This window comes from Zingiber officinale, chromosome 1B (assembly GCF_018446385.1).
Source record: "Zingiber officinale cultivar Zhangliang chromosome 1B, Zo_v1.1, whole genome shotgun sequence".
Taxonomy (NCBI): domain Eukaryota; kingdom Viridiplantae; phylum Streptophyta; class Magnoliopsida; order Zingiberales; family Zingiberaceae; genus Zingiber; species Zingiber officinale.
In genome coordinates this window covers 86,989,918-87,013,220 of record NC_055986.1, presented here as the reverse complement: position 1 = coordinate 87,013,220, position 23,303 = coordinate 86,989,918, and the positions used below count along the sequence as shown (strand labels likewise).

Sequence of the window (23,303 nt, the reverse complement as noted above, 5' to 3'; positions counted from 1 at the left end):
AAATATATTCCTCCTCATGCTAAATTTACCACACCTAAGGTTAGGAAGGTAAATAACAACTTAGGCAATAACACCAAGGACTTTAGATATATACCTAAAAATAGAAATGCTCAAGGATTCAATGAAAAACCAAAATCTAGGGATTTATGGAGTGAAAATCAAGTCTTAAGGTCAAGACTTGATAATTTAGAAAGGACCCTAGCAAGAATGGAAAATATGTTTAGGGGTCAAAATGAGCATAACCTAGGAAAAGCTAGACAAGAGTCATCCAATGGCTATAGAGGTTTGAGATACAAACCTAAAGCCAAGAAGGATGTGACTTCCTTTCATAGGGTTTCATATAGCTATGGGACCAACCCTAGGTGTAGAAGTCAAGTCAAAGATACTAGGGAAGGAATCCCTAAGAGTACTTTTGACAAGACCAATGTGACTAAGACTTCTAAGAAGTCCAACAAAGTCACAAAGAAGGTCGCAAAGGAGGCAATCCCTAAAGTTGATCTAGTAAATGTGACTAAGGCTCCAAAAAGGCCTAATAAAGTCACAAAGAAGGTTACAAGGGAAATTATTCCTAGAAGTGACCTAGTAGAGGTGACCAAGGCTTCTAAGAAGCCTAGAAAGGTCCTTAGGAAGGTATCTAGGGAAGTCATCCCTAGTGAGTACCTAGAACATCCAAGAAGTACCAATAGGTTTTGGGTTCCTAGGAGCATATTCTCTACACCCTAGATGGGTTTAGAGAGTATCAACTCTAATTGGAAGGGTAGTCAACCCAACATTGATGAAGTTGGCACTTGGAGAGTATTTTCAAGGTTTTACTAACCTTTGAAAATGAGAAGGATTATTAGTGTTAATCTTTGAAAGAGTAAAATGTGTCAAAATTTGAGAAGTTGAATCTAATTTAAATTGACACACTTGAGAGAAGCAAAAGAAATGCCAAATTGGGAATTTGGCATTTTCCTATGGAATTAAGGGAAATGTAAACGTTAATATAAATTATCACTCTTAGAAAGAGTAAAATGTGCCAAATAAAATTTGAGGATTTAATTTTTAATTTCAATTGACACAAATAGGAAAGGGTAAAAGACATGCCAAGTTGGATTGTGACATTTCTTCAATAGGCAATCTAGGATTAGAATTTAAAGGCTTAGCTAAGGGATTAAGGATACTTAGATAATCTATCTAGGTATATTTTATATATGCTAAAGTGCCATGATTGATTGCTTATCACATGTCATGACATCATGTGTTGCATTCATTTTTAGTATGAAAAATATAAAAATACCATGTCATGTCATACATACATCATGTAACTATAACATTTTTTTCTTTTGAAAATTGATTATTTTGATGTATGCCATGTAACATCATGCATTATGTTAATTTCTTTGTAATTAAGGACAAAAGACATTTATCATGAATGGTAAATATCTCAACAAGTGGGATGACACCAATTGACATCCTAGGTGGATGATCATAAGTTTCATAATGCCTAGATAGTTATGCATGATCTCTTAGTTTAGGGCAAAACCAAATATACATCTCACAAAGAACCATAAGGTGACTTGTATATGTTTTAGTATACATTAGAAACAAGTGAGATGTTAGGATGGTGAACAAAACTCAAGATGTTGATGTAGTGCATCTTATTGAGTTTTAGGTTCATCAAAACACATAGTTATGTGTTTTTCAATCATTGGGAAAGCTAATGTACAAGTCATGTGCATTGAGCCCAAAGAATATGGTTGGATATTGGTTTTTAAAATATTTTTAAAATGCTTTTGAAAACCTTGGTGAAGACTATCTTTTGATAGTATTCATCATTGAAAAGTTAGACACAAACTAGGAGAAAATATTGAAGTTTTCAAGAGTTTTCAAATTTGTGTCACTCTTTGAAAATAGAAAGTATTTTCATAGAAAACTATTTTTCCTTGATAGAGTATACCCTAAAGAGTATCTACATGAATTTTCACGATTTTTGTAATTTTGTATAATTTTTAGGGAGTTTCTGAATTTCGCTGAAACTAAATTTCAGAAAATTAGAAATCCAATCGATCATCCGATCGATTGGGATGGTTTTAATCTATCAGTCGATCGATTGGAAAGCCAATTTCCATGAACAGAGGGTTAGTGGATCGATCAACCGATCGATTGATCCAGGCTGGATCGATCAGTCGATCGATTCAGAGGGAATTTCTGCAAGCACAAGCTTGCGAAATCGATCAATGGATCGATTGAAGTAGCGTCAATCAATTGAGTCCTAACTTCAATCGATTGGGAAGTCTGATTATGGCTGGAAAAGCCTAATTTCAGCACATTAAGCCACTTCAAGTTCCAATAATCATTCTAAATCCCTTGGAATACATTTATATACATTTAGGGGGAGTTTTCATGATAAAAGAAAGTATGGATTGGTTAAGGTAGACTTAGGTGAAGTTTAGGTTGGGGTTTAGTTTCATTATTGAATTTTGAACCTCAAAACTTCAAGTTTTGGTTTTCCTAACTGTTTAGGAACTCCAAGTCATTGTTGGTACAATGATAGAAGCTTGACCATGTTTTTAGGGGGCGTTACTTCTTGAATGCATGAAAATTTACTTTTAAGTACCTTGGAAGGGGGTTAAACCTTCGTGATGGATAATACTCAGGTCGAGTATTGGGGAACAATGGAAGATTGATTATCTTCATTGCTAGGATGATAAATGCTCTCGGATGAGCATTGTGGAGTAGGTTACTGCTCAAGGGGGAGCATTGGATTAATGAAGGAGATCGGACCTTCATTGGTAAAGTGAAAAATGCTCTCGGATGAGCATTGTGAAGAAGATTACTGCTCAAGGAGGAGCATTGAATACAATAAATGGGAGTTTCATTGGGAAGTTGATGCATGCTCTAGGATGAGCATTGTGAAGTGAAGTAGAGCTCAAGGGGGAGCTTAGGCGGCAATGAAGAATATGAGATCTTCATTGTGGGGTTGTTAACAACATATGAGGTTGTAAACAACGTAGAGTTAACTCTTATGGAGAAGAGTTTGTTTTCAGTTTTTGATGTGTGACAAAGGGGGAGAATGGAAGGTTAAGTTAGGTCTTCATCCCAAGAAGGGGGGAGTTTACTCTCTAGGAAAGGGAGAGAATGAAGGAAACCTTCATTCATGCCTTGTCATGAAAGAGTTAAGGCTATGAGATTTAACCTTGTGATAAAGAAGAAGTTAATGCTATAAGATTTAGCCTTGGTATAAAGAAGAGGTTAAGGCTATGAGATTTAGCCTTGTGATAAAGAAGAGATTAAGGCTATGAGATTTAGCCTTGTGATAAAGAAGAGGTTAAGACTATGGGATTTAGCCTTGGTATAAAGAAGAGGTTAAGGCTATGGGATTTAGCCTAACTTAGAGGTATTGTTAAACATCAAAAAGGGGGAGATTATTGGGGTAATTTTCCTAGGTCAAGTTTGATCAGTTTGACTAAGCTTGAGTTGAGTCAAGTTTAAGTCGGGATTTGAGTTTTGATGTTTGACAATATAAGGAGATTGCTGGAGCAATCATCCGGTTGTGGAGATGGTCAAAGGATTGACCAGGTTGATGAGAATACAAGTCAAGTAGGTCAAGGTTGACAGGAGACTTGGCTGGGAAAGTCCTGGTGAGGAGCTAGGCAATGGGAAAGTCCTAGTGTGGAGCTTGGCAGGAGAAAGTCCTAGTGTGGAGCTAGGCAGGAGAAAGTCCAAGTGTGATCTTGGCAAAGGAGAAAGTCCTAGTGTGGAGCTAGGCAGGAGAAAGTCCTGGTGAGGAGTCAGGCAACGAGAAAGTCCTAGTGTGGAGCTAGGCAGGAGAAAGTCTAAGTGTGATCTTTGCAAAGGAAAAGTTCTGGTGAGGAGCCAGGCAATTGGAAAGTCCAAGTGTGATCTTGGCAAAGGAGAAAGTCCTAGTGAGGAGCCAAGCAATTGGAAAGTCCAAGTATGATCTTGACAAAGGGTGCAAGTCCAAGCATGTGGACTTGACAAGATAAGTCCTAGTGTAACTTGGCAAGGAGAACCCGACAACTAGGATGAGGCTGAAGGAAGCTCCTGAAGGCAAGGCGTGAAGGATGGGGAGATATCCGAGGGACGCGAGGCTGATGGAGGAGGCTAGAAGGCTAGTTCGAGGTTGGTCGGGTGTGGCCAAATGATAAGCATGGAGACCCAATAGGTCACGATCGACCGGGAGTTGGGTTGGAGACTTTGGACTTGAGATTGAGTTAAGTCCAGGATGGTCAATTGATTATGCAATCGATTGAACCAGGGTCCAATCGATCAGCCGATCGATCGGAGTGTGCTGCGAAGGAAGAAATGACTCAATCGATTGGTCGATCGATTGGGAGCATGAGTCGCGAGCACAGAGGCCTTCCCAATCGATCGGGCAATCGATTGGGAATCTCCAATTGATCGGTCGATTGATTGGAGCTGGGAGTTCTCGCGCGATCGTGAGAACACAGAAAGCATCTGAATCGATCGGTAGATCAATTCAGACTGTCCCAATCGATTGGCTGATCGATTGGGATTCGACCGTTGCGCAGGATGCAGGTGATGGACGGCTGCGATTGTGCGGAGCTGACGTGACAATCGATTGAGGTTGATTTCAAACGATTGGAGGCACTGTATATAGCCTGGGCGGAGCGTCTTCTTTGTGAGATCTTTACGATTTCTTCCTGCGATTTTTCGGTGATCTTCAACGAACTTCTCCGACTTTCACCACCATTTCTTGAAGGCTCTTGAGAGTGTTCTCTCAAGGTTCAAGAGGTATAACAAGCAACAAGTAAACAAGAAGAGAGTGTTTTTACTTGCATTTGTATTTTTTCTTCTTGTGTGAGTTGTTTGTGTGTGTGAGAATTTGTACAAGGCTTCTCCGCCTTCGGCTGCGACCGAGAAGGAGAGTTTTCATAGTGGAGGAGAGTTTTTTTACAAAATATTTAATTGTCCTTGTGACTTATTTTTTTAAATATGTTCTTTTGATGATTTAGTATTTTTTATTTCTATCTATTTTTATGGAAGAATCTAGGGGTGCAGTATAATATATTAAACGTTTTAGAGTAAAATGAAACAAATTTGTAAGTTGTGTTGGGATCGACCGGCTCAAACGGGCGTTTTTTCCCGTTCATCTGGTTACGTGGCTCACGTGCCACGGAACTTTATTGAGCCCTTTCTTTTTGGACTCATCCTACTTATTAGTCTCGTTCAGCATCGATGAAGATTGGAGCGCGAAGGTTACGTAGAGGGTTCTCTCCCGCTTCGCCCGGCGAAAGGAACCCTAGGAACCGAAGGGGAGGATTTACTGCTTTCAATCGCGAATTCTACTTCTATTCCATCTTATTCCTAGATCTGGGGTTCCCGGCGATGCCGATCTAGCTCCGGCAGGCTGTAAATCATCGGGAATGGCTCATGGCGGCTACGCCAGGCGTCGGATCGCTGAGAGGAGACCCCTTGACCGCCGCTCCAAGGGGATGGGGCTGGATAAGAGGCGCAACAAGTTGAAACGCGTCTCCATCAAAAATCAGATCCGTTCCGTTGAACGCTTTCTTCGTAAGGTACTCAGGTCTCAACGCCCATTTAACTAAAACGGTAGCATTGCACCATTTAATTTCGTGCTTGTTCGTGCGGTGCTTTCCTAGATTAGGTTTTAGGCAAATTTTGGGCTTTAATTAGCTCGGAGTTGAAGGATAACGTCGCAGCATTTCATACTGGAAACAATTAGAAAAACTTTATATGGAAATTATCTTTCTGAATGAAGATAGTAATTGAAAATGATGTCAAGGACCATCTGTCCTAGTCGGATGATGACCGTCATTGAATTTCATTATTAAAAACATTTGCTTCTTTTTATTTCCAAGGCAATGCCTTGTGGCTTGATTTGTAGTGGTCTTCTTTCTAATCCTTCGTAATTTTACTTTGTTGTGACAGCAGTATATGCTATATTGATCTCACCCTTTTATTGATAGCAAATACTTCATCTAAATTGTATAACGCCAATGTCATATGACTGTGTCTATTCTATTTATAATTTTTAGATTTCTAGACAATGCTGTTGTATTTTATTCTCCATATTTGCTCAAAGAAATTGTGTAGTTGTTTCTTTTTATCTTTAAGTGTTCTGAAAATTTCTTTTTCCATTTTTATTTGTAAGTCCATGGCCCCTGATGATCTACTTCATTGCCACATTAATCTTCTCAAATGTGTAACTTATCATGGAGATTTATGGAAACACCTATTCAGTGTATAGTCATGCAATCACATTCATGGAACAAAACGATGCAGATCCAGTGCTGTAAATGGTGGTAGGCGACAGCCTACCACCTACCGCCTCGACCACCTAGGCGGTTGAATTTTTCTAACTATTTTATATACATAATATTATAAATAATCATTATTCTTTATAATATTTAATTTTAATAAAATATATTAATTAAAAATTAATATATATATATATATATATATTATTAATGGGATAATTTTATTAGGTTTTAATTAAGTCTATTTAAATTATCTCAATCATAGTTGGGAGTTAATTAAAATTATTAATCTAAAATTATTTAATTAAACCCTAACATACAACTTATCCGTGTACCTGCTTCGGTCGGGTGATGAGCCCGACGCGCCGTCGAGACCACACGATGAGTTTGGATGAGTCGTAGGGCCCGACCGACTGTCCGTGCCCATCGTTGGGTTCTAGCGACACGTTCGTGTCCATCGCTAGGCCCGGGCAACTCATCCGTGCCCATCGCAGGGCTCGGGCGACGCCTTCGGGCCCGTTGTCAGGCTTAGGCGGCACATCCGGGCTCACGCGACACATCTAGACGTGTCGCAGGGCTTGAGCGACGCTTTCAGGCCCATTGCCAGGCTTGAGCGATGCTTCTGGGCTTGCAAAACGCATCCGGATGCATCGCAGTGGTGAAATGGCGGCGGTGGCAACAGCGGTGGCCATGGCAGAAGGAGGTGAGTTACCGCTAAAGCATCACCTCAGGCAAAGGCGATGTGGTTGATGCATGCCTCCCGCCTAGGCGGCCGCTTCGGCCACCATTTAGAACACTGTGCATATTTGATTGAAGAAACATTCAATTATTGAATTAACGGTAATACTCTTTTCTTTGGAAGTAAAATACTATTTGACTTGATTCACAATTAATATCATTCTTTTTGTATAAATATCTCTTATGATTTTTTGTTTGTTGGGTGATTATTTTTTGTAATTTTAAATTGAACTTTGTAATGAAGCTATGGCATTGAGTTGATTTCCTATGTGTAATATATTCCTTCACTAAATCTATGAACATCTTTGCTTACTTGGTGAGTCTTTTAACACATTGGACATATATAGGACTTGCATGATGAAGTCAGGAAGGCTCAAGAAAAGAAGCTTGAAGAACTAAAGCAGCAACAGGAGCTTCAGGCACGCTTGGAACTGGAACATAAGATACGTTTGAGGGACAAAAAATTAAAATTCTTTGGTATATTTGTCTCAAACTAAAAACTATTGTAATTTGTAGGATCACATTTGGCTTATCATTTCTGTGGTTTTTAATTAGAGAGGAGAAAAGTTGAAAGGATGATAAGAAGGCTTGAGAAACGACAGCGAACATCATCTGATCATGCCTCAGATGAAAGAATTCTGGATCAGCTTTCAAAACTAAAGGAGGATCTAAATTATGTTCGTGTGAGTTCAGTTTTCCCTTTGTCAATCTAAATATACGAAGGTTCTTATTTTTTTTCCCGCATATTGTGCAAAATTTATAAAATAAAATGAGTTATAAACAAATATTAGATTTATTAAAAGTAAAGTTAATTATTTTCAGTTTTTGTTTTGTCTTTTTTTGCTAAATATGGTACAACTAAAAATACTTAATAAAATATTAATATATTCTATCTTTGGAATAATAAATTCTAACCCATCTCTAATAATATCTAATTTTTAATTAATAAAAATATGATTTAACGATAAATTTTATTGTATTTTTTAAATTTTATTTATCTAAAATGAAATAATTTTAAAAATTAAGTCCCCATTTGAGTTTTTAAATTGAAAGTTCAAAATTTATTAAATTGCTTTAGCATTTCTATTCATAAATTCTTAAGTATACTACTATTTTTCTTTCCACATACTTGTTTTTCCTAATCTTTCAAATTTAAATTTTTTAAATAATATTTAAATTCAAGAAATATAAGATTTTAATTTTGAATGCTTAAAGATAAATAATTCTAATTAATCAAATAGTATTAAAAGTTTGTTGGTACTTAAAATAAATAAAATGAGTGTGGCTAGAATTAAGTAATATTATATTAACTATTAGAAAATCTTGATATACTAATAGAATAAATAAAAGAAACTATCCAAAAGTCAATTAAATAATTTTTTATTTAATGTGAATTGCACAATAACAATCATAATAATCAAGTTAAAATATGTTAAGTTTTTTAAATAGAAGAAACTTGATGAGAATAATAATAATAGTAATAGAATTTCTTACAACTCTAATGTTGTTAATATGGTCTTCCTTGTGCCATGTTCATCTCAAAATATTACAAAATTGTGTCCATACGGTGATACGGAATATTTTTCTTATGCTCTTATTGTGTCTATATCGATGGTTCCAAAACCGCCAATGCTGATCTTAAGTCTGGGTGAAAAACGTTGAGAGTTGCGTTAGGTTGTTAGCCAACATCAAAGACAAGTGAATGTTCTATGAATGGATCTATCAAATTATTGTGCTAATGTTACGTTGTTCCTCAGAAGGCGCATTGTAAGATTTGATTGCAAGGTCCCGGTAAGAATTGATATATCTCGATAAGAACTTGAGTGTAATGTTAAATATGCGAGAGTTCTCATAGCATAGGTTGGATAAGAACAAATTTTATAGGAATACCAATTGTTCTCACACGCAAAAATTCTATGTTTCAAATCTAAAATAATTAATATTCCTATAAAATTAGCACAACCTAACATTAGCACAACCTAACATTAGCACAATAGAATGATAGATTCATTCATAGAACATTTGTCTCTCTTTGACATTGACCGACAATCTAAAGTAACTCTCAACCTTTTTCATCAGGGCTTGAGACCGACATTGGCGGTTTTGGGTCATGCCAAGAATTAAGTTTTGAATATTTTAAAAATTGATTTGAACCTAGAGACTATTTTGAGTTATTCTCAAGTGTGCACTAGTCGAACTAAGTTGTGAACTTGTGACAAATTACTTGAGTCACAAATTGTGTTGAAATCATGCAATTTCGACTTTTTTTAAGTGTGATTCTCATCTAAGTTGATCTGCCTTCGATTTATGGCAGTCTTGAAATTTTAAATTTTTTCAACGTCAAGACTAAGGATGGAATAGGAGATTAAGAGTTCATACAACCCAAGTAAAAGCAGGTTATGTAAAAGCTTCGTTTAAGTAATGTTCACAATTATATGAATATTGTCAGCTAAGAAAAACTAATTAAACAATGAGATTAAATACCTAAATAGGAATAAGTTTATTAGTTATTAAAGAAAGCTTATGCTTATTATTAATTTACAATTATTTAATGTTATTCATGGTCATATATACTTTCATTTTAAGAAAGTTTTAACTCTTTCTAAATGACACTCGGTAGATCTTAATTTGTTTATAAATGCATAGGTGGCTTAAAAGATGCCCATGTCATCATATTATTAGCTATTAAGAATGTTCTCAAAATGCATTGCAGGTGTGCAATGATATAGAAAGACATGGTGGACATTGCTTTTAGATATACATATCGACATGTCGTGTGATCTGTACTGAATGTTGTTTTTATTGTTGGTGTATTTGAGATGCTGAACACTGAAATTTTTTCAAAGTGGCATCTAACTTATTCCCCTTGTTGATACAGTTCTTCCCGAAGACTGAAAAATATGTTTCACTGTTTGTTGGCGGTGATAATCCAGCAATTGTAGATAAGAGAAATAAATTGCGTCAACAGGTGAAAGCTAATCTTATAGCTGCTGCGGCAAGTGGAATGGATTTAGAAGGTTATAATATTCTTCCTTTCAAGTTATTCAATACTTGCCCACAGTTTACAAACCATTTGCAACTTGTTCCACTTGATTTTAGCATTTTTCATGACACCAAATAGAAAGTATAACAACAACAACAACAACCAAGCCTTTTCCCACTAAGTGGGGTTGACTGTATGAATCCTTTTACGCCATTGAGCTCTATCTCCTATTATATCATCATCTATATTTAAATAAATTTTATCTTGTTTTATTGTTGCTAACCAAGTCTTTTTTGGTCTTCCTCTTCCTCGTTTTATATGCATGTTTATCATAGTTTCACATCGCCTAACTGGAGCATTTATTGGTCGTCTAAGTACATGTCCGTACCATCTTAAACGTGTCTCTCTGAGTTTTTCCTCAATAGATGCAACTCCTACTTTCTCTCTAATGCTCTCATTTCTTATTTTGTCCATCCTCGTATGTCCACACATCCACCTTAACATCCTCATCTCTGCAACTCTCATCTTCTGCTCATGTGCTCGAGTCAATATAACATAACAGGTCTAACTGCGTTTTATAGAACTTACCTTTAAGTTTAAGAGGTACTTTACGGTCACATAAAACACTCGACGCCCCTCCATTTCACCCATCCTCTTGTATTACATGTAAGACATCTCTCAATCCCTCCATCATTTTGTAAAACGATCCTAAATATTTAAATTTCGGTATGATCTCGATCTCACATGTTTCATTCTCTAATACAGCCTCTTGCAAATTCCAGTATATCTGCGGAGAGCTTCTACTAAGCCTAAAACCTTTTACGTCTAATCTCAGGATTGACATTTACTTTTTCACGATGACCAAAACAATGTATCCGTAAACAACATGCACCATGATAACGTGTCTTGGATGTGTCCATTAAGTTCATTCATGACTAATGTCAAAAAGTATGAACTTAAAGCTAATCCTTCGTGTAATCCTATATTATAGGAAACACTTTAGTTAATCTGTTTGGAGCCTTTACTCTTATATTTATATCCTCATACATATCCTTAATTATTTTAATATACGCTATACTAACACTTTTTTTTTCTTGAATTTTGCACATAATTTTCCTTAAATCTCTGTTGTAAGCTTTTTCTAGGTCAATGAATATCATATGTAAATCTTGTTTCTTTTCTTGATATTTTTTCAATCAGCTGAGAAATATATATCTTATATTGTTAACGTCTAAATCTAAATTGATTTTTGATCACATTGATCTCCTTAATCTTTTCTATATTGTTTTTTCCCTATAGTTTTATTGTATGACTCATTACTTAATGCCCCTATAATTTACAAAATTTTGTACATCTCCTTTATTCGTATACAAGGGATTAGGGTCTTGCCCTTCACTGACCAAACATTTTCATTGTTTTTAATATCAGGTTAAATAAATCCGTTAACCATTTAATACTCTGTTTCCCTAAACACTACTATACTTCTATTGGAATATTATCTAATCCAATTGTTTTCCCATTTTGCATCCCATTTAACTTCTAGAATTTGAATTCTTGATAAAAGCTAAATTAGTCACATGAACCTTCCCTAAAATGTTAATTAAAATAGTTCTTCCACTATTTCATTTTTCTCATCCTACCTCTTCCACTCTTTTATTTCTTCATCGCTTCATAATACCTATTACATTCATCTTTAATACATTTTATTTGGCTAAGATCTCTTTCTTTTCTTTCTCTCGCTTTAGCTATTCTATAAATATCTTTTCCCTTTTTTTATCCAATTTCGATATAACCGCTCAAAAGTTTCATTTTTTGCTTCACTCACTACTTTCTTAGCTTCTTTCTTGGCTATTGTATATTTTTTTAAATTTTCCTCGTTCTTACAAATATATAATTCCTTATAGGCTATTCGTTTTTCCCTCACTTTCTCTTGTACTTTCTCATTCCACCACCAAGATTCTTTACTTAGCGGTGCATGCCCCTTTGACTCAGGACACTCTTAGCTACTATTTTCAACTTTGATACCATCTTATCCCATGTTGTATTAGAGTCATCGTATATTTCACCTAATGCTTGTACTTCTACCTTCTCTTTAAATATATGTTGCTTCCCATCCTTTAACTTCCACCACTTAATTCTAGGAATTGTATATATTTTCTTTCTATTGATACTATGTTTGAGGCGTATATCCAACACTACTACCCTATGTTGGGTAGTTAAGCTTTCTCCAGGGATGACTTTGCAATCTTTACAAATCTTTCTATCCTTCTTCCTATCCATAAGAAAGTCAATTTGCGATTTATTATTCCCACTTTTGAATGTGACTAAGTGTTCTTCTATTTTCTTAAAAAATGTATTAGCTAATATAAGGTCATATGCTATCGCAAAATCTAATATAGTTTTCCCTTCCTCATTTCTCGTTCCAAACCCATAACTCCCATGTACTCTCTCATATTCCTCATTTTTCACTCCGACATGCCATCACCTCCTATTAAAATCCTTTCATTTGGTGAAATATTTTGTAATATTTCATCTAAGTCCTCCCAAAACCTTAATTTGGTAGTTTCATCTAATCCTACTTGTGGTGCATATACGCTAATTATGTTCATAGTTTCTTTCGCCACTATTATCTTAAGGGCTATAATTCTATCCCCTTTTCTAACTACTCCTACAACTTCATCCTTTAACAAACTATCTACAATAATACCCACTCCATTTCTTGCTTTACTCTTTCCAGTGTACCATAACTTAAAACCCGAGTTCTCTATCATCTTTGCCTTCTCACCTGTCCATTTTGTCTCTTGTACACATAAAATATTAATTTTTCTCCTAATCATCATATCTACTACCTCCATTGATTTACCGGTGAGAGTTCCTATATTCCATGTTCCAAATCTTAGATTATTAGTTTTCCTATCATATTTGTTCTTATCTAACCTATGGTGTGAGAACTCTTGCCTATTTAACACTACACCCAAGTTCTCATGGAGATGTAGCGGTCCTTGCTGAGACGTTACAGTCGGACCCTGTAACGCGAACTCTTGCATATTTATCACTACACCCGAGTTCTGGAGATGTAGCGGTCCTTGCCGAGACGTTACAGTCGGACCCTGCAACGCGTTCCTTCCGGGGAACAACCTAGCATTAGCACAATAGTTTAATGGATTCATTCATGAAATTTTGCCATAGTTTGATGCTGGCTGGCAACCTAACGCAACCCTCCTCCTTTATCCGGACTTGGGACCGGCCATGACTGGTCATCATGGGCGGAGTTCCAAATAGAAAGTATATTAACAAATATTTTTATGCATCCATCACTTGGTGTTTGGTACTTGTTTTATGCTAAAATTTCAATGTAGTCATATTGATTTAGCAGAAACAGCAAGTGATGATGATGCTTTAGATGGGAGTGAGGATGACTTTTTCTCGAGTGGAAGTTCAACTGATGAGGCAGAAGCAGATGATGAATGGACAGATAGAAATATTAGGTATGTGATTTCATTAAAGAATGAGTTAGTTGTAAGTTAATGATTTTTAGTGATTGATGTAAGATTGTCTCTTTGTTGAAAGACTGTTACATTTGATAAGAGTTTTTCTTTTATAGTTTTGTGACAAAACATACTGTTTAAACCATTGCAAAAGGTTTTTTTCTTATGAGATTATATTTCACCCTGCCAACCTGTTATTGTTGTATTATCTCTTGTTTAACTCAACTTTGCTTCTGAGGATCATTGGATATTACTTCATGTTTGGGAGAATAAGATCTTGTTTTTTGATTGTCTTCTAATAAGCATCTAAATAACCTGAACCCTCCTTTAAGATATGTCTGTATATGCTAATTTTAATAGCCTTATCATATTTTACTCAAGGCTTTATAAAGAGTTTGCTATGTGGAACGAAATAAATGGGCATTCTGGTGAAACTGCTAGGGAGAAATAAGAGCATGTTTGTGAGCTGGGTAGTTTTGTAGTGTTTTCAGTCACTTACAAAAGCTAGTCTTCGTAGATGGTAGTGAATTTTTTTGGACCATATGTAAACCATAATCCAAAAGCTAGTCTTCGTAGATGGTAGTGAATTTTTTTGGACCATATGTAAACCATAAGCCAAAAGCTAGTCTTCGTAGATGGTAGTGAATTTTTTTGGCCATTATGGATTCTTCTTGTCTTCATGTTCCTATTGCTGGAAATCATTGAAGATAGTGTTTTTTTTCGTAAGAACCAACTTAATTTTCTGAATCTGCTGAACAAATTCAGCTTTGGTGTCCACTTTCTAATTTCTCATGCAGAATTTTTCAAACTGGCTATATGGAAGCAGGTATATGTAAGCCACATGTTTATACATAGAAGCAGCAAATACTTCTATATGACCCATAAATGGAGTTCATCTTCCTATTTGAATGTGCGAATAGTTTGAATACAAATTACATTAGCTGGCGACCTTTCAATAGACCTTATCCCTGGGCACCTCTTGGGCTTATATCACTCAGTATAATTGGCATCAGACCACCACATGTGGATAAAATAAAATAAAAAGGACTTTTTAAATTGATAAGTTTGCTTCTTGAGCTAGACCTTGAAAATTTCTGAGCTTTAGTGCATCCGTCTAGTGAAGATTTGCAGGTGCTATTGTCAGTATCTTTTGTTGGAGCTCGTGGTAGTTTTGATGTGATCAACCAAGTTAAGTTAGGCCTTGCTATGTTTTGATCCTTGTGGTTAAGTATGCAGGAGCTTAGGAACACAAGAAGTCGAGCGGAGGATGCAGCTAGCGAGAAGGATGACACGGGAAGGGAGTCGACGGGCTTGGTGCATCCGAGGGACGAGATGCTACGGAAGAGTACACCGGTGGACGAGAAGGACGTGCGCGACGTTCGAGGGACGAGAAGCCGGATCGGAAGCCTGCTCGAGGAGAAGATCGGAAAATGGGTTCGGGTGACCCCTATTCCGGTTGGTCGAAATCACACAGGTTATCGGAGCAACAAAAGAGCAAAAGGTGGTTGTAAGTGCTGATGGAGGCGCCTTCAAAGGGAGTTGAAGGCGCCTCCGCGCCTCGCTATAAAAGGCGTCTTCCATGGCTGGAAGGCGCCTTTGATGAACAGTACGAAGGTGTCTTCTAGCCCTATGAAAGGCACCTTCGACCAAGCTGATGTTACCGTTGCCAAAGGATGAAGATTTATCCCTTGGCACCTTGCTGGAGGTGCCTTCAACCTTTTTGAAGGCGCCTTCCAGCTCCGGATAAGTTTTTTCAGGGGTTATAAAAAGACCCCAGGACCTAGAAATAAGCAACAACTTATGTATTCATTTCCTAGATACTTTCTGAGCTGTCAATGAGTGTTAGAGGCTTCTCCGCCTTCAACGAAGGAGATTTTTAGTGCATTTATTTGTCTTGGATTAACAACCACCTAGGTTGTAACCAAATAACTTCTTGGTCTCTTTTATTCTATTTAGTTGTTCATTTCTGTTAATTAAAATTGTGATATTACTACTAATCTGAGTTGGAAATAGAGAAAGGTTCTTTATATTTTTACAAACAATTCACTCCCTTTTGCCGGCCCCGCTGCACCAACAAGTGGTATCAGAGTCCAATCGTCTCAGAAGGACTAACCGCCGACTGAAGCACCAAAACGATGGTCGGACCGACAATTTACCCACCAAAGTTTGAGGGGGAATTTGCGTCTTGGAAGAAATACATGGAGGTATTTTTTAAAATCGATTTTGAATTATTGTTAATATTAAAATATGAATTTGTAGCACCGAAAGAAAAAGAGGAGTACCAATGGACCAAAAAGGAGCAAGTAGATTTCATGGCAAATGGACGAGCTGAATTCCATCTACTGAGTGTGCTACCTCTGCAAGAAGTCAACAGAATCAGAACCTATGAATCAGAACCTATGAATCAACAAAGGAACTTTGGGAGAAGTTCCTAGAACTACATGAAGGTACGTCCGAAGCCAAACTCGTAAAACGGGACTTACTTCGGAACTCAATAAGCAATCTCTGAATGGAAGGAGAATCGGTTGCTCAGCTACATGGAAGAATTAAGGAGCTAATTACTGGCTTAATGAACCTCAGAGAAACGGTAACCAATCGAGACACGCTAAGGTATGTTTTAAATGTGTTCCCGAGAACATCGGAATGGACATCTATAGTAGACTCCTACTATATCTTCAAAGATCTCGAGGTGAGTACTTTAGAAAATCTTTTCTCCACTTTCGAATTACACGAATCTCGGTGTGCAGGACAAAGAAAGGGACCGAGTCAGAACATTGCCCTAAAGGTAAGAACGAACGATCTAGACTCTGAAGAGTCAATTGATGAAGACAAAATGATTTTAATGGTAAGGAAATTTAATAAGTTTATTCGATCTAATAAGTTTAAATCGCATACGAAAAAGGATTATTGAAATAAGAGGAAGGTTCGATGCTACAACTGCAACGAAGAACAACACATCAAGGATGAATGTCCTAAGCTAAAGAAGGAGAAAGACAAGGGCAACAGACCAAAACACAAGAACTTGAAGGCCACATGGGATGAATCATCATCTTCTGAGTCAAAGATTGAGGCCTTCTCTGGACTAGCCCTAATGGCAAACCATCAAACAAAAGATGAAAGCAACTCAGAGATGAACATCGATGAAGGGGGAGGATCATCAAAAGAAAGCTATGATAAAGGGAAGCATCAGATCATGAGGTAAGGTACGTGCACTATCTCCCGAGCAGTCTTTTAATTTTATCAAAATATTTTCTAAAAATTTGTACAAATTAGAAAAAGAAAGTATTGATTTAAAAAGACAATTAGCTAATACATGCTCTCTAGAATTGTATGATAATCTAAAATTAGAAAATGAAAAATTGAAGATAGAAATCGAAAAATTGAAAAATGAGCATACATGCTTAAATTTAAATAATTGTCAAAAATCAAAATCTAGAAAGTATGGTAGACTAAACTGGTATAATAGACATCACCAGGGACAAATTAGGAATATTCCTAAAAATTATGTACCCTCAAATTTTTAATTATGAACTTATATTGGATTCCAAAAATATACTTAGTGTAAAATTCTTTTTAAAAGGGTTAAATGTGAGAAAGGAAATTAAATATTAAGTTCTTTAAAAGGCTTTGTCTAAGAAAGTGGTTATTGCTCCAATATCCAAGAAGGCCTAGTGTCTCGCCACAATCTAGAAGCTGATTATTGAAATAAATGTTTAATTGACTAACTGTTAATTATTATAATCTTTTAACAAGTTAAAGTTTTTCAAAGTAAGTCTTTATGAAATTTTAAATTAATTTCAAAGCTCTTAAACTTAAACTTTAGAATCTTGAAGTACCCCTAAAAATAATTTTTCACATTTTCTAACTTTTTATGTTGTTTTTTTTTTTTTTTTTTTTTATGTAATCATAAGGGGGAGGAATAGACATAAGTTTAGGAGGAGTAAGGGAATTTGTTGAAAAATTTTGATGTGTTCAAAATCCGTATTCGCATTTTATTTTAATGCTTAACTTAGTTTTGCAATTTCTTAACAGTACTTATATTATTGTAATTTGATTGTTTTTACTTTAATTTGAACTTGGGTTGATGCACATCAAAAAGGGAGAGATTGTTGGACCCCGTGGTAGTTTTATGTGATCAACCAAGTTAAGTTAGGTTTTGTTATGTTTTGATCCTTATGTCTAAGTGTCCAGGAACTTAGGAACATAAGAAATCGAGCGAAAGACACAGCTAGCGAGAAGGATGGCATGGGAAGGGAGCCGACGGGCTCGGTGCATCCGAAGGACGAGGTGCTGCGGAAGAGTACACCGGTGGACGAGAAGGACGTGTGCGATGTTCGAGGGACGAGAAGCCGAGTTGGAAGCCTGTTCGAGGAGAAGGTTGAAAAATGGGTTAAGGTGAGCCCTATTTCAGTTGGCTGAAATCACCCAGGCTATCGGAGCAGCAGAAGAACAAAAGGTGGTTGTAAGTGCTGCTGGAGGCGCCTTCAAAGGGAGTTCAAGGCACCTCCGCGTCTTGCTGTGGAAGGCGCCTTCCATGGCTGGAAGGCGTCTTCGATGAACAGTACGAAGGTGTCTTCCAGCCCTATAAAAGGCGCCTTCGACCAAGCTGATGTTACCATTGCCAAGGGATAAAGCTTTATCCCTTGGCACCTCGCTGAAGGCGCCTTCCAGCTCCGGATAAGTTTTTCCAGGGGCTATAATCCTGAACGTAGAAAATAAGCAACAACTTCTGTATTCATTTCTTAGATACTTTTTGAGCTGTCAATGAGTGTTAGAGGCTTCTCCGCCTTCAACGAAGGAGATTTTTAGTGCGTTTATTTGTCTTGCATTAACAACCATCTAAGTTGTAACCAAGTAACTTCTTGGTCTCTTTTATTCTATTTAGTTGTTCATTTCTATTAATTAAAATTGTGATATTGCTACTAATATGAGTTGGAAATAGAGAAAGGTTCTTTTTATTTTTACAGACAATTCACCCCTCTTGCCGCGGCCCTGCTGCGCCAACATCTTTAGCCCAGCTGATTCTGTTGCTTTTGTTCTTGTTAATATATTAATAGGCAGAAAATTTAATGTGCCAATAATCCATTTAATATTGTCGACAATGCTTAAACCACTACATCCATGACCTAATATGAAAAGTTAGGTCGTCAATTATATCTAGACCCTGATGAGTAATGAAACCATGATGCACGTTAGTTTTATATGAAAGTTGCTCTTTATTCCAACAATGACTATTGATTGATACAGGCCTGGCCTCATGAGTAATGAAACCATGATACACGTTAGTTTTATATGAAAGTTGCTCTTTATTCCAACAATGACTATTGATACTGACGCAGAGGGTTTGCTGATTTATTTGCAGAGAACCAACTTCAAGTACCTCTGGGAAAGCAACATCGAGCATGTCCAGTGATGAAAGGAATCAGGTAATTTCCATGTGAATCTGCAAGAATCATCTTTCTCATCTCTTTTTCTTCACATAGGTCCAATTTGACATGCGTTTACCTAATTTGTATGTTCAGAGACTATTATCTGCTCGAGCTCTAATGCCGCCACCTCGTTCATTGCCATCAAGCAGAAACCAGCCCCTTGAAAACATTGCGATGCCTACATGTAGCAACACATCAAATAGCTGTGGCCCTTCCTCCAAAAGTTCTAGATTTCTAAATAGAGTGGGATCTCAAAACAGCAATGTGAGTTCTGGCTCCGATGCTCGTAAACCACGCCGGAAAAGGAGGCCAAAGAAGAAAAAGCAGGTTGGAATTATTTCTTTCTTGATCTCTAATTCTGTGCATACTCCATTAAATAGGATCCAATGTGGAAAACAATGTCTAGTTTTGGGCATATATGAAACTATACAGTCATAGTTTTGGATCCAATCCGAAGTTAGTTTCCTGAAATGCTTTTCTTTAAATGCAGACAACAGTTAGTTTGGTGAAAATGGTCAGTCCTCTTGCTTCATTGCCTTTGTTGTGAGGGTCATTTGGATAGAATCTCACTAATATTACCAAATCTCTCTTATTGTTATAGAATCTGTTCGTATGTAGTTTTTATTAGCTTGCACTCTAACTCTTGATAGCCTATAAACTAGATATTTTTCTGTGAGAAAGCTTCTGGTTGCCCCTTCTAATGCAATATAAGAGAAAGTGCTCCTTTGCAAATTGATTTGTTGCTCAGGTATAAATCATTTTTAACTTAGATGGGAGAACTGACCTTAATAAAGCCTACTCACTGACTCAATGCTCAAGACCAAATTAATTGTAGTCCACTCATTTAGACTTGTGAAATGTTGAAGCTAAATTGGGATGTCCTGTCTTCTTCCCTTTTCAGGCATTATGATGCATTGGTTATCAAAGAATAAAGAAGCTGATGCATACAACGCAACCACTGATACTGGAACTTATTCGATCCAACTGCATGGTGAATATTTTACATCTCGGTAAAAAGAATGTTTCTCTTTCCATCATGGTTAGCTATTTCGCAATGTATTATAGTTCACATACCCTGTATTTACTGTTCCAAACTTTTGCAATTTGTTCCTTAGAATGGTTCTTCAAGCTATTAGTAAATGAAACGATCAACTTTCTTACTGTATGACAATTTTTTCAGCATTGTTCTATGTAAATTGTAGCCCTCATGTTGAATTCAGATGGTCTCTAATTAGCCTCCACTGAATCCAGTCTGTGTATGTAAAATTGTGTTTCCATTTGGTTACATGTATGAGAGGTGAAGTTCTGTGGAATAAGTTGATGGCATAACTTATGGATCACGCTGAGGCTTTTTTTTTTTTTTTTTTAATTGGGGCTTATTTTGTTGAATAAATGTTCCTTAAGAGTCCCATACATCTTAATTTTCATCAGACAAGTTTGTTAACTTTTTTATTTTTTCTTGTCTAAAATTTTAATATGATTTTTCCTTTTAGTTTTTGATTTAAATATATAAATAATATATGTTAATTCCTTTTTCTATTTCTATCTATTTTTTTTTATCTTAACAAAGCTTAGAGATGATACTTATCTGTAATATGGGGGGAAAATGTATTACTATGGACCATGGTGCTAATTGAGTTTCAATAAAAGTTAGAGGAATAAACAAGTTTGAATACGATATATTCTGTTTAATTTAGTTTATTTATTGACGTATTTAGATATTTACAATTTTTCTTCCTTCATTCATCCAATTTAAGCAAATAAAGATATAACAATCAGGTGAAATTCGTTTTAGAGAGAAATTTTAGTTTATCATTCATAGTCGTATGTTTTGATCATCATTTTACAAATTAAAAGGGCGTCCACATTTTTAAAATCATCAAATGATCACTTTATTATATTTTTCATTTCGAGAATATTTTTACTATAATTATTTTATAACTAACACTTATAATGTGATAAAATATAATATTTCATTCTAATCAAAATTATTATATAATACTATTATATTAAAATATTTTTTAATAATTTAATTAAAATTATTTAAATTCGGTTAAAATTGTTTTATTTTATTTTGTATTAGCTGCTTAGTAGTTATCATAATGTCATAATAGCTAACAGAATATTATTACGGTATAATAATAACTATTTAGGTAGCAAATGCTGTAACAGTTAATAAATTGTTGTAGCAGTTATTAAATAGTCATTATAAAAATTATAATTTAATTTTAATCAAATTAAAATAATTTTAATACAGTTTAAATATTTTGGTAGGTTGGTAAATAATATTTTAATATAATAGTGACTATATATAATAATTTTGATTAAAGTGAAACATTGTATTCTATTATGCTAAATAATACTTGCCTCTACTTTTCTCCGCGACTCGTGTCCGCGACCCAACTGGAGACCCACATGGATGAGACCAAGTCAGTAGCATGTAAATGATACTTGTCTTTATTCTTCTCTTTCTCCACCTCTCTCTTCTTCATAAAATTATACTTCCTCGCTACCGCGACTTCTTCTTGAAGTTTATCCTCTTCCTCAGACTTGCAATTCCAGCCTTCATTCTCCGTTTCTGACCGACCTCCTTCTTCCTCCGCGACGACGACCTCCTTCTTCCTCGACGACGACCTCCGGCCTCCGCGACCGACCTCCCTCTGTGAAAGACGAGTGAGTTTTTGCCCTAACCTAATTTCATCGGATACATTTCTTCAGGGCTGCTAATTTCTGAACCCAACTAACTCGTTGTGACCCTCAACCCTAATTTCGTCCAAGTCAAGCATCGAAGATTGCCTCCACATAGTCAACCCTAATTTCTCCACGGTTGCATAAAAGCATATGAAGGACGCTTTTTCCCGTTCACAGCCAAGCATCAATTGATTTAGGGCTTCAGACCAGGTGAGAGTCATAGCATTGAATTGAATTTTATGTTCATTATAGCCCATTAAGTGATAAATATTTTTGGGTTACAGTTTAGCCGACGAAGGTTTTCTATATTTGTGTTTAATGTGCCTAGTCTTTGAGTTGTCTCTTGAGATAATTTTTTCTGGGCTGAATACGATGCATATTGGAGCAAGTAGGAATGTAGGATCTTTGGGTTGAGTGAAATTATATAAGAATGGACATGAAAAATTCATTATATACTAGATATAAGAATGTCAGATTATGTTATTGTTTCTTTGGAATTTACAAAGCTGTCATTTTGGGAGTTGAATTCTAGATTCACTCATGCTATGAACTGCTCTTGCTACCTACATTATGTCATGGAGGAATTTTTTTCTTTGACCTACTTGTTTGCTTATGTTCTGAAACAACATATTAGCGTTTGGTTGATGCTTGTTTACAATTACTATCTTGTCTCTGCTTTTGGATTTGTTACTTCTTGGTGGAAGGATCTCTTTAAGTGATTAAATTGAGGAGTTCGTGTTTCCCTTTCTTGGTACCTACTTTTTTCTTTATAATTCAAATTGCCTAGTTATAAGAGTGTTGATTCCTATAATTTAGCTCCCAGCTCCCTATAAGAGTGTTGATTCCTATAATTCAAATTGCTTTTAGATCTGTTGCTACTTGTTTGTTTAAGTGATTACTATCTTGTCTCTTTCATATTTTCTTATTATGTTTGTGTTTTTTTGTCTATTTTCCGGTCCTATTATCTGTTTTGATTCTATCTTTGTTTTCTATTTTTTTTCTTCTATTTTTTATTTTATTTTTGATCAGATTTATTTCAGGTGTTGTCTCTTTTTCTGTTTATTTCAAAGGCTCTGTTATCTATTTTTTCAGGGTTTGTTTTTTGATTTTTTTCATGGCATCATCAAGTTTTAGCAGTATCGACAATACGAGATATCAACATGTAACATATAGGGGCTGCGAACGAAATACATTGGTGTGTGTTTCTAAATCAACCAAGAATCTTGGGAGACAATATTATAGATGTGTGTAACATGGATGACAATAGTGGGTGCCGACCGATAATAGTTCAGTCGACAAAAATGAAATTGAATGCATTGATTGCTACTCATGGACATAATATGAGGATAATCAATGTACCGAAGTTCGTCTGGATATTAGTGGGCTTAAACTTGATTCTCTTAGCCATAATTATAATTTTGGTGTTAGTTTATCTGGATAGGTTGTTTTAAATAATGTCAGTGTTGTAATGTAACTGTTGTAAGTTTGGATTTGGACGCACCCTTCATTTTAGTTCATCTAGTTAATTATGTTTGATACTGTTGAATAATGTTAGTGTTGAAATTATGGTAGGATAAGGAATTAGTGTCAAGTATTTTTTTGCCCTCTATCATTTTGTTAATTCATCTTGTTAATTAGTGTCGAGTATTATTGGAAGATGTGGAACATTTTATTATTGATTAAATAAATCCATAATACAAATGCAAGTGAAACTTAGCATGAAAAAAGA

At 35.8% G+C, this 23,303-nt stretch overlaps 1 protein-coding gene across 1 annotated transcript; it reads left to right on the top strand.

Moving 5' to 3' along the window:
• Window positions 1-5,188: 5,188 nt before the first annotated feature.
• LOC121969294 (rRNA-processing protein EFG1-like) lies at window positions 5,189-20,168 on the top strand. The gene is made up of 8 exons (XM_042519305.1): window positions 5,189-5,543; window positions 7,331-7,460; window positions 7,539-7,666; window positions 9,862-10,000; window positions 13,343-13,454; window positions 18,817-18,880; window positions 18,977-19,210; window positions 19,785-20,168. The coding sequence occupies exons 1-8, from the start codon at window positions 5,391-5,393 to the stop codon at window positions 19,791-19,793; spliced, it is 969 nt and encodes a 322-aa protein (XP_042375239.1). The 5' UTR covers window positions 5,189-5,390; the 3' UTR covers window positions 19,794-20,168.
• The last annotated feature ends 3,135 nt before the right edge of the window (window positions 20,169-23,303 follow it).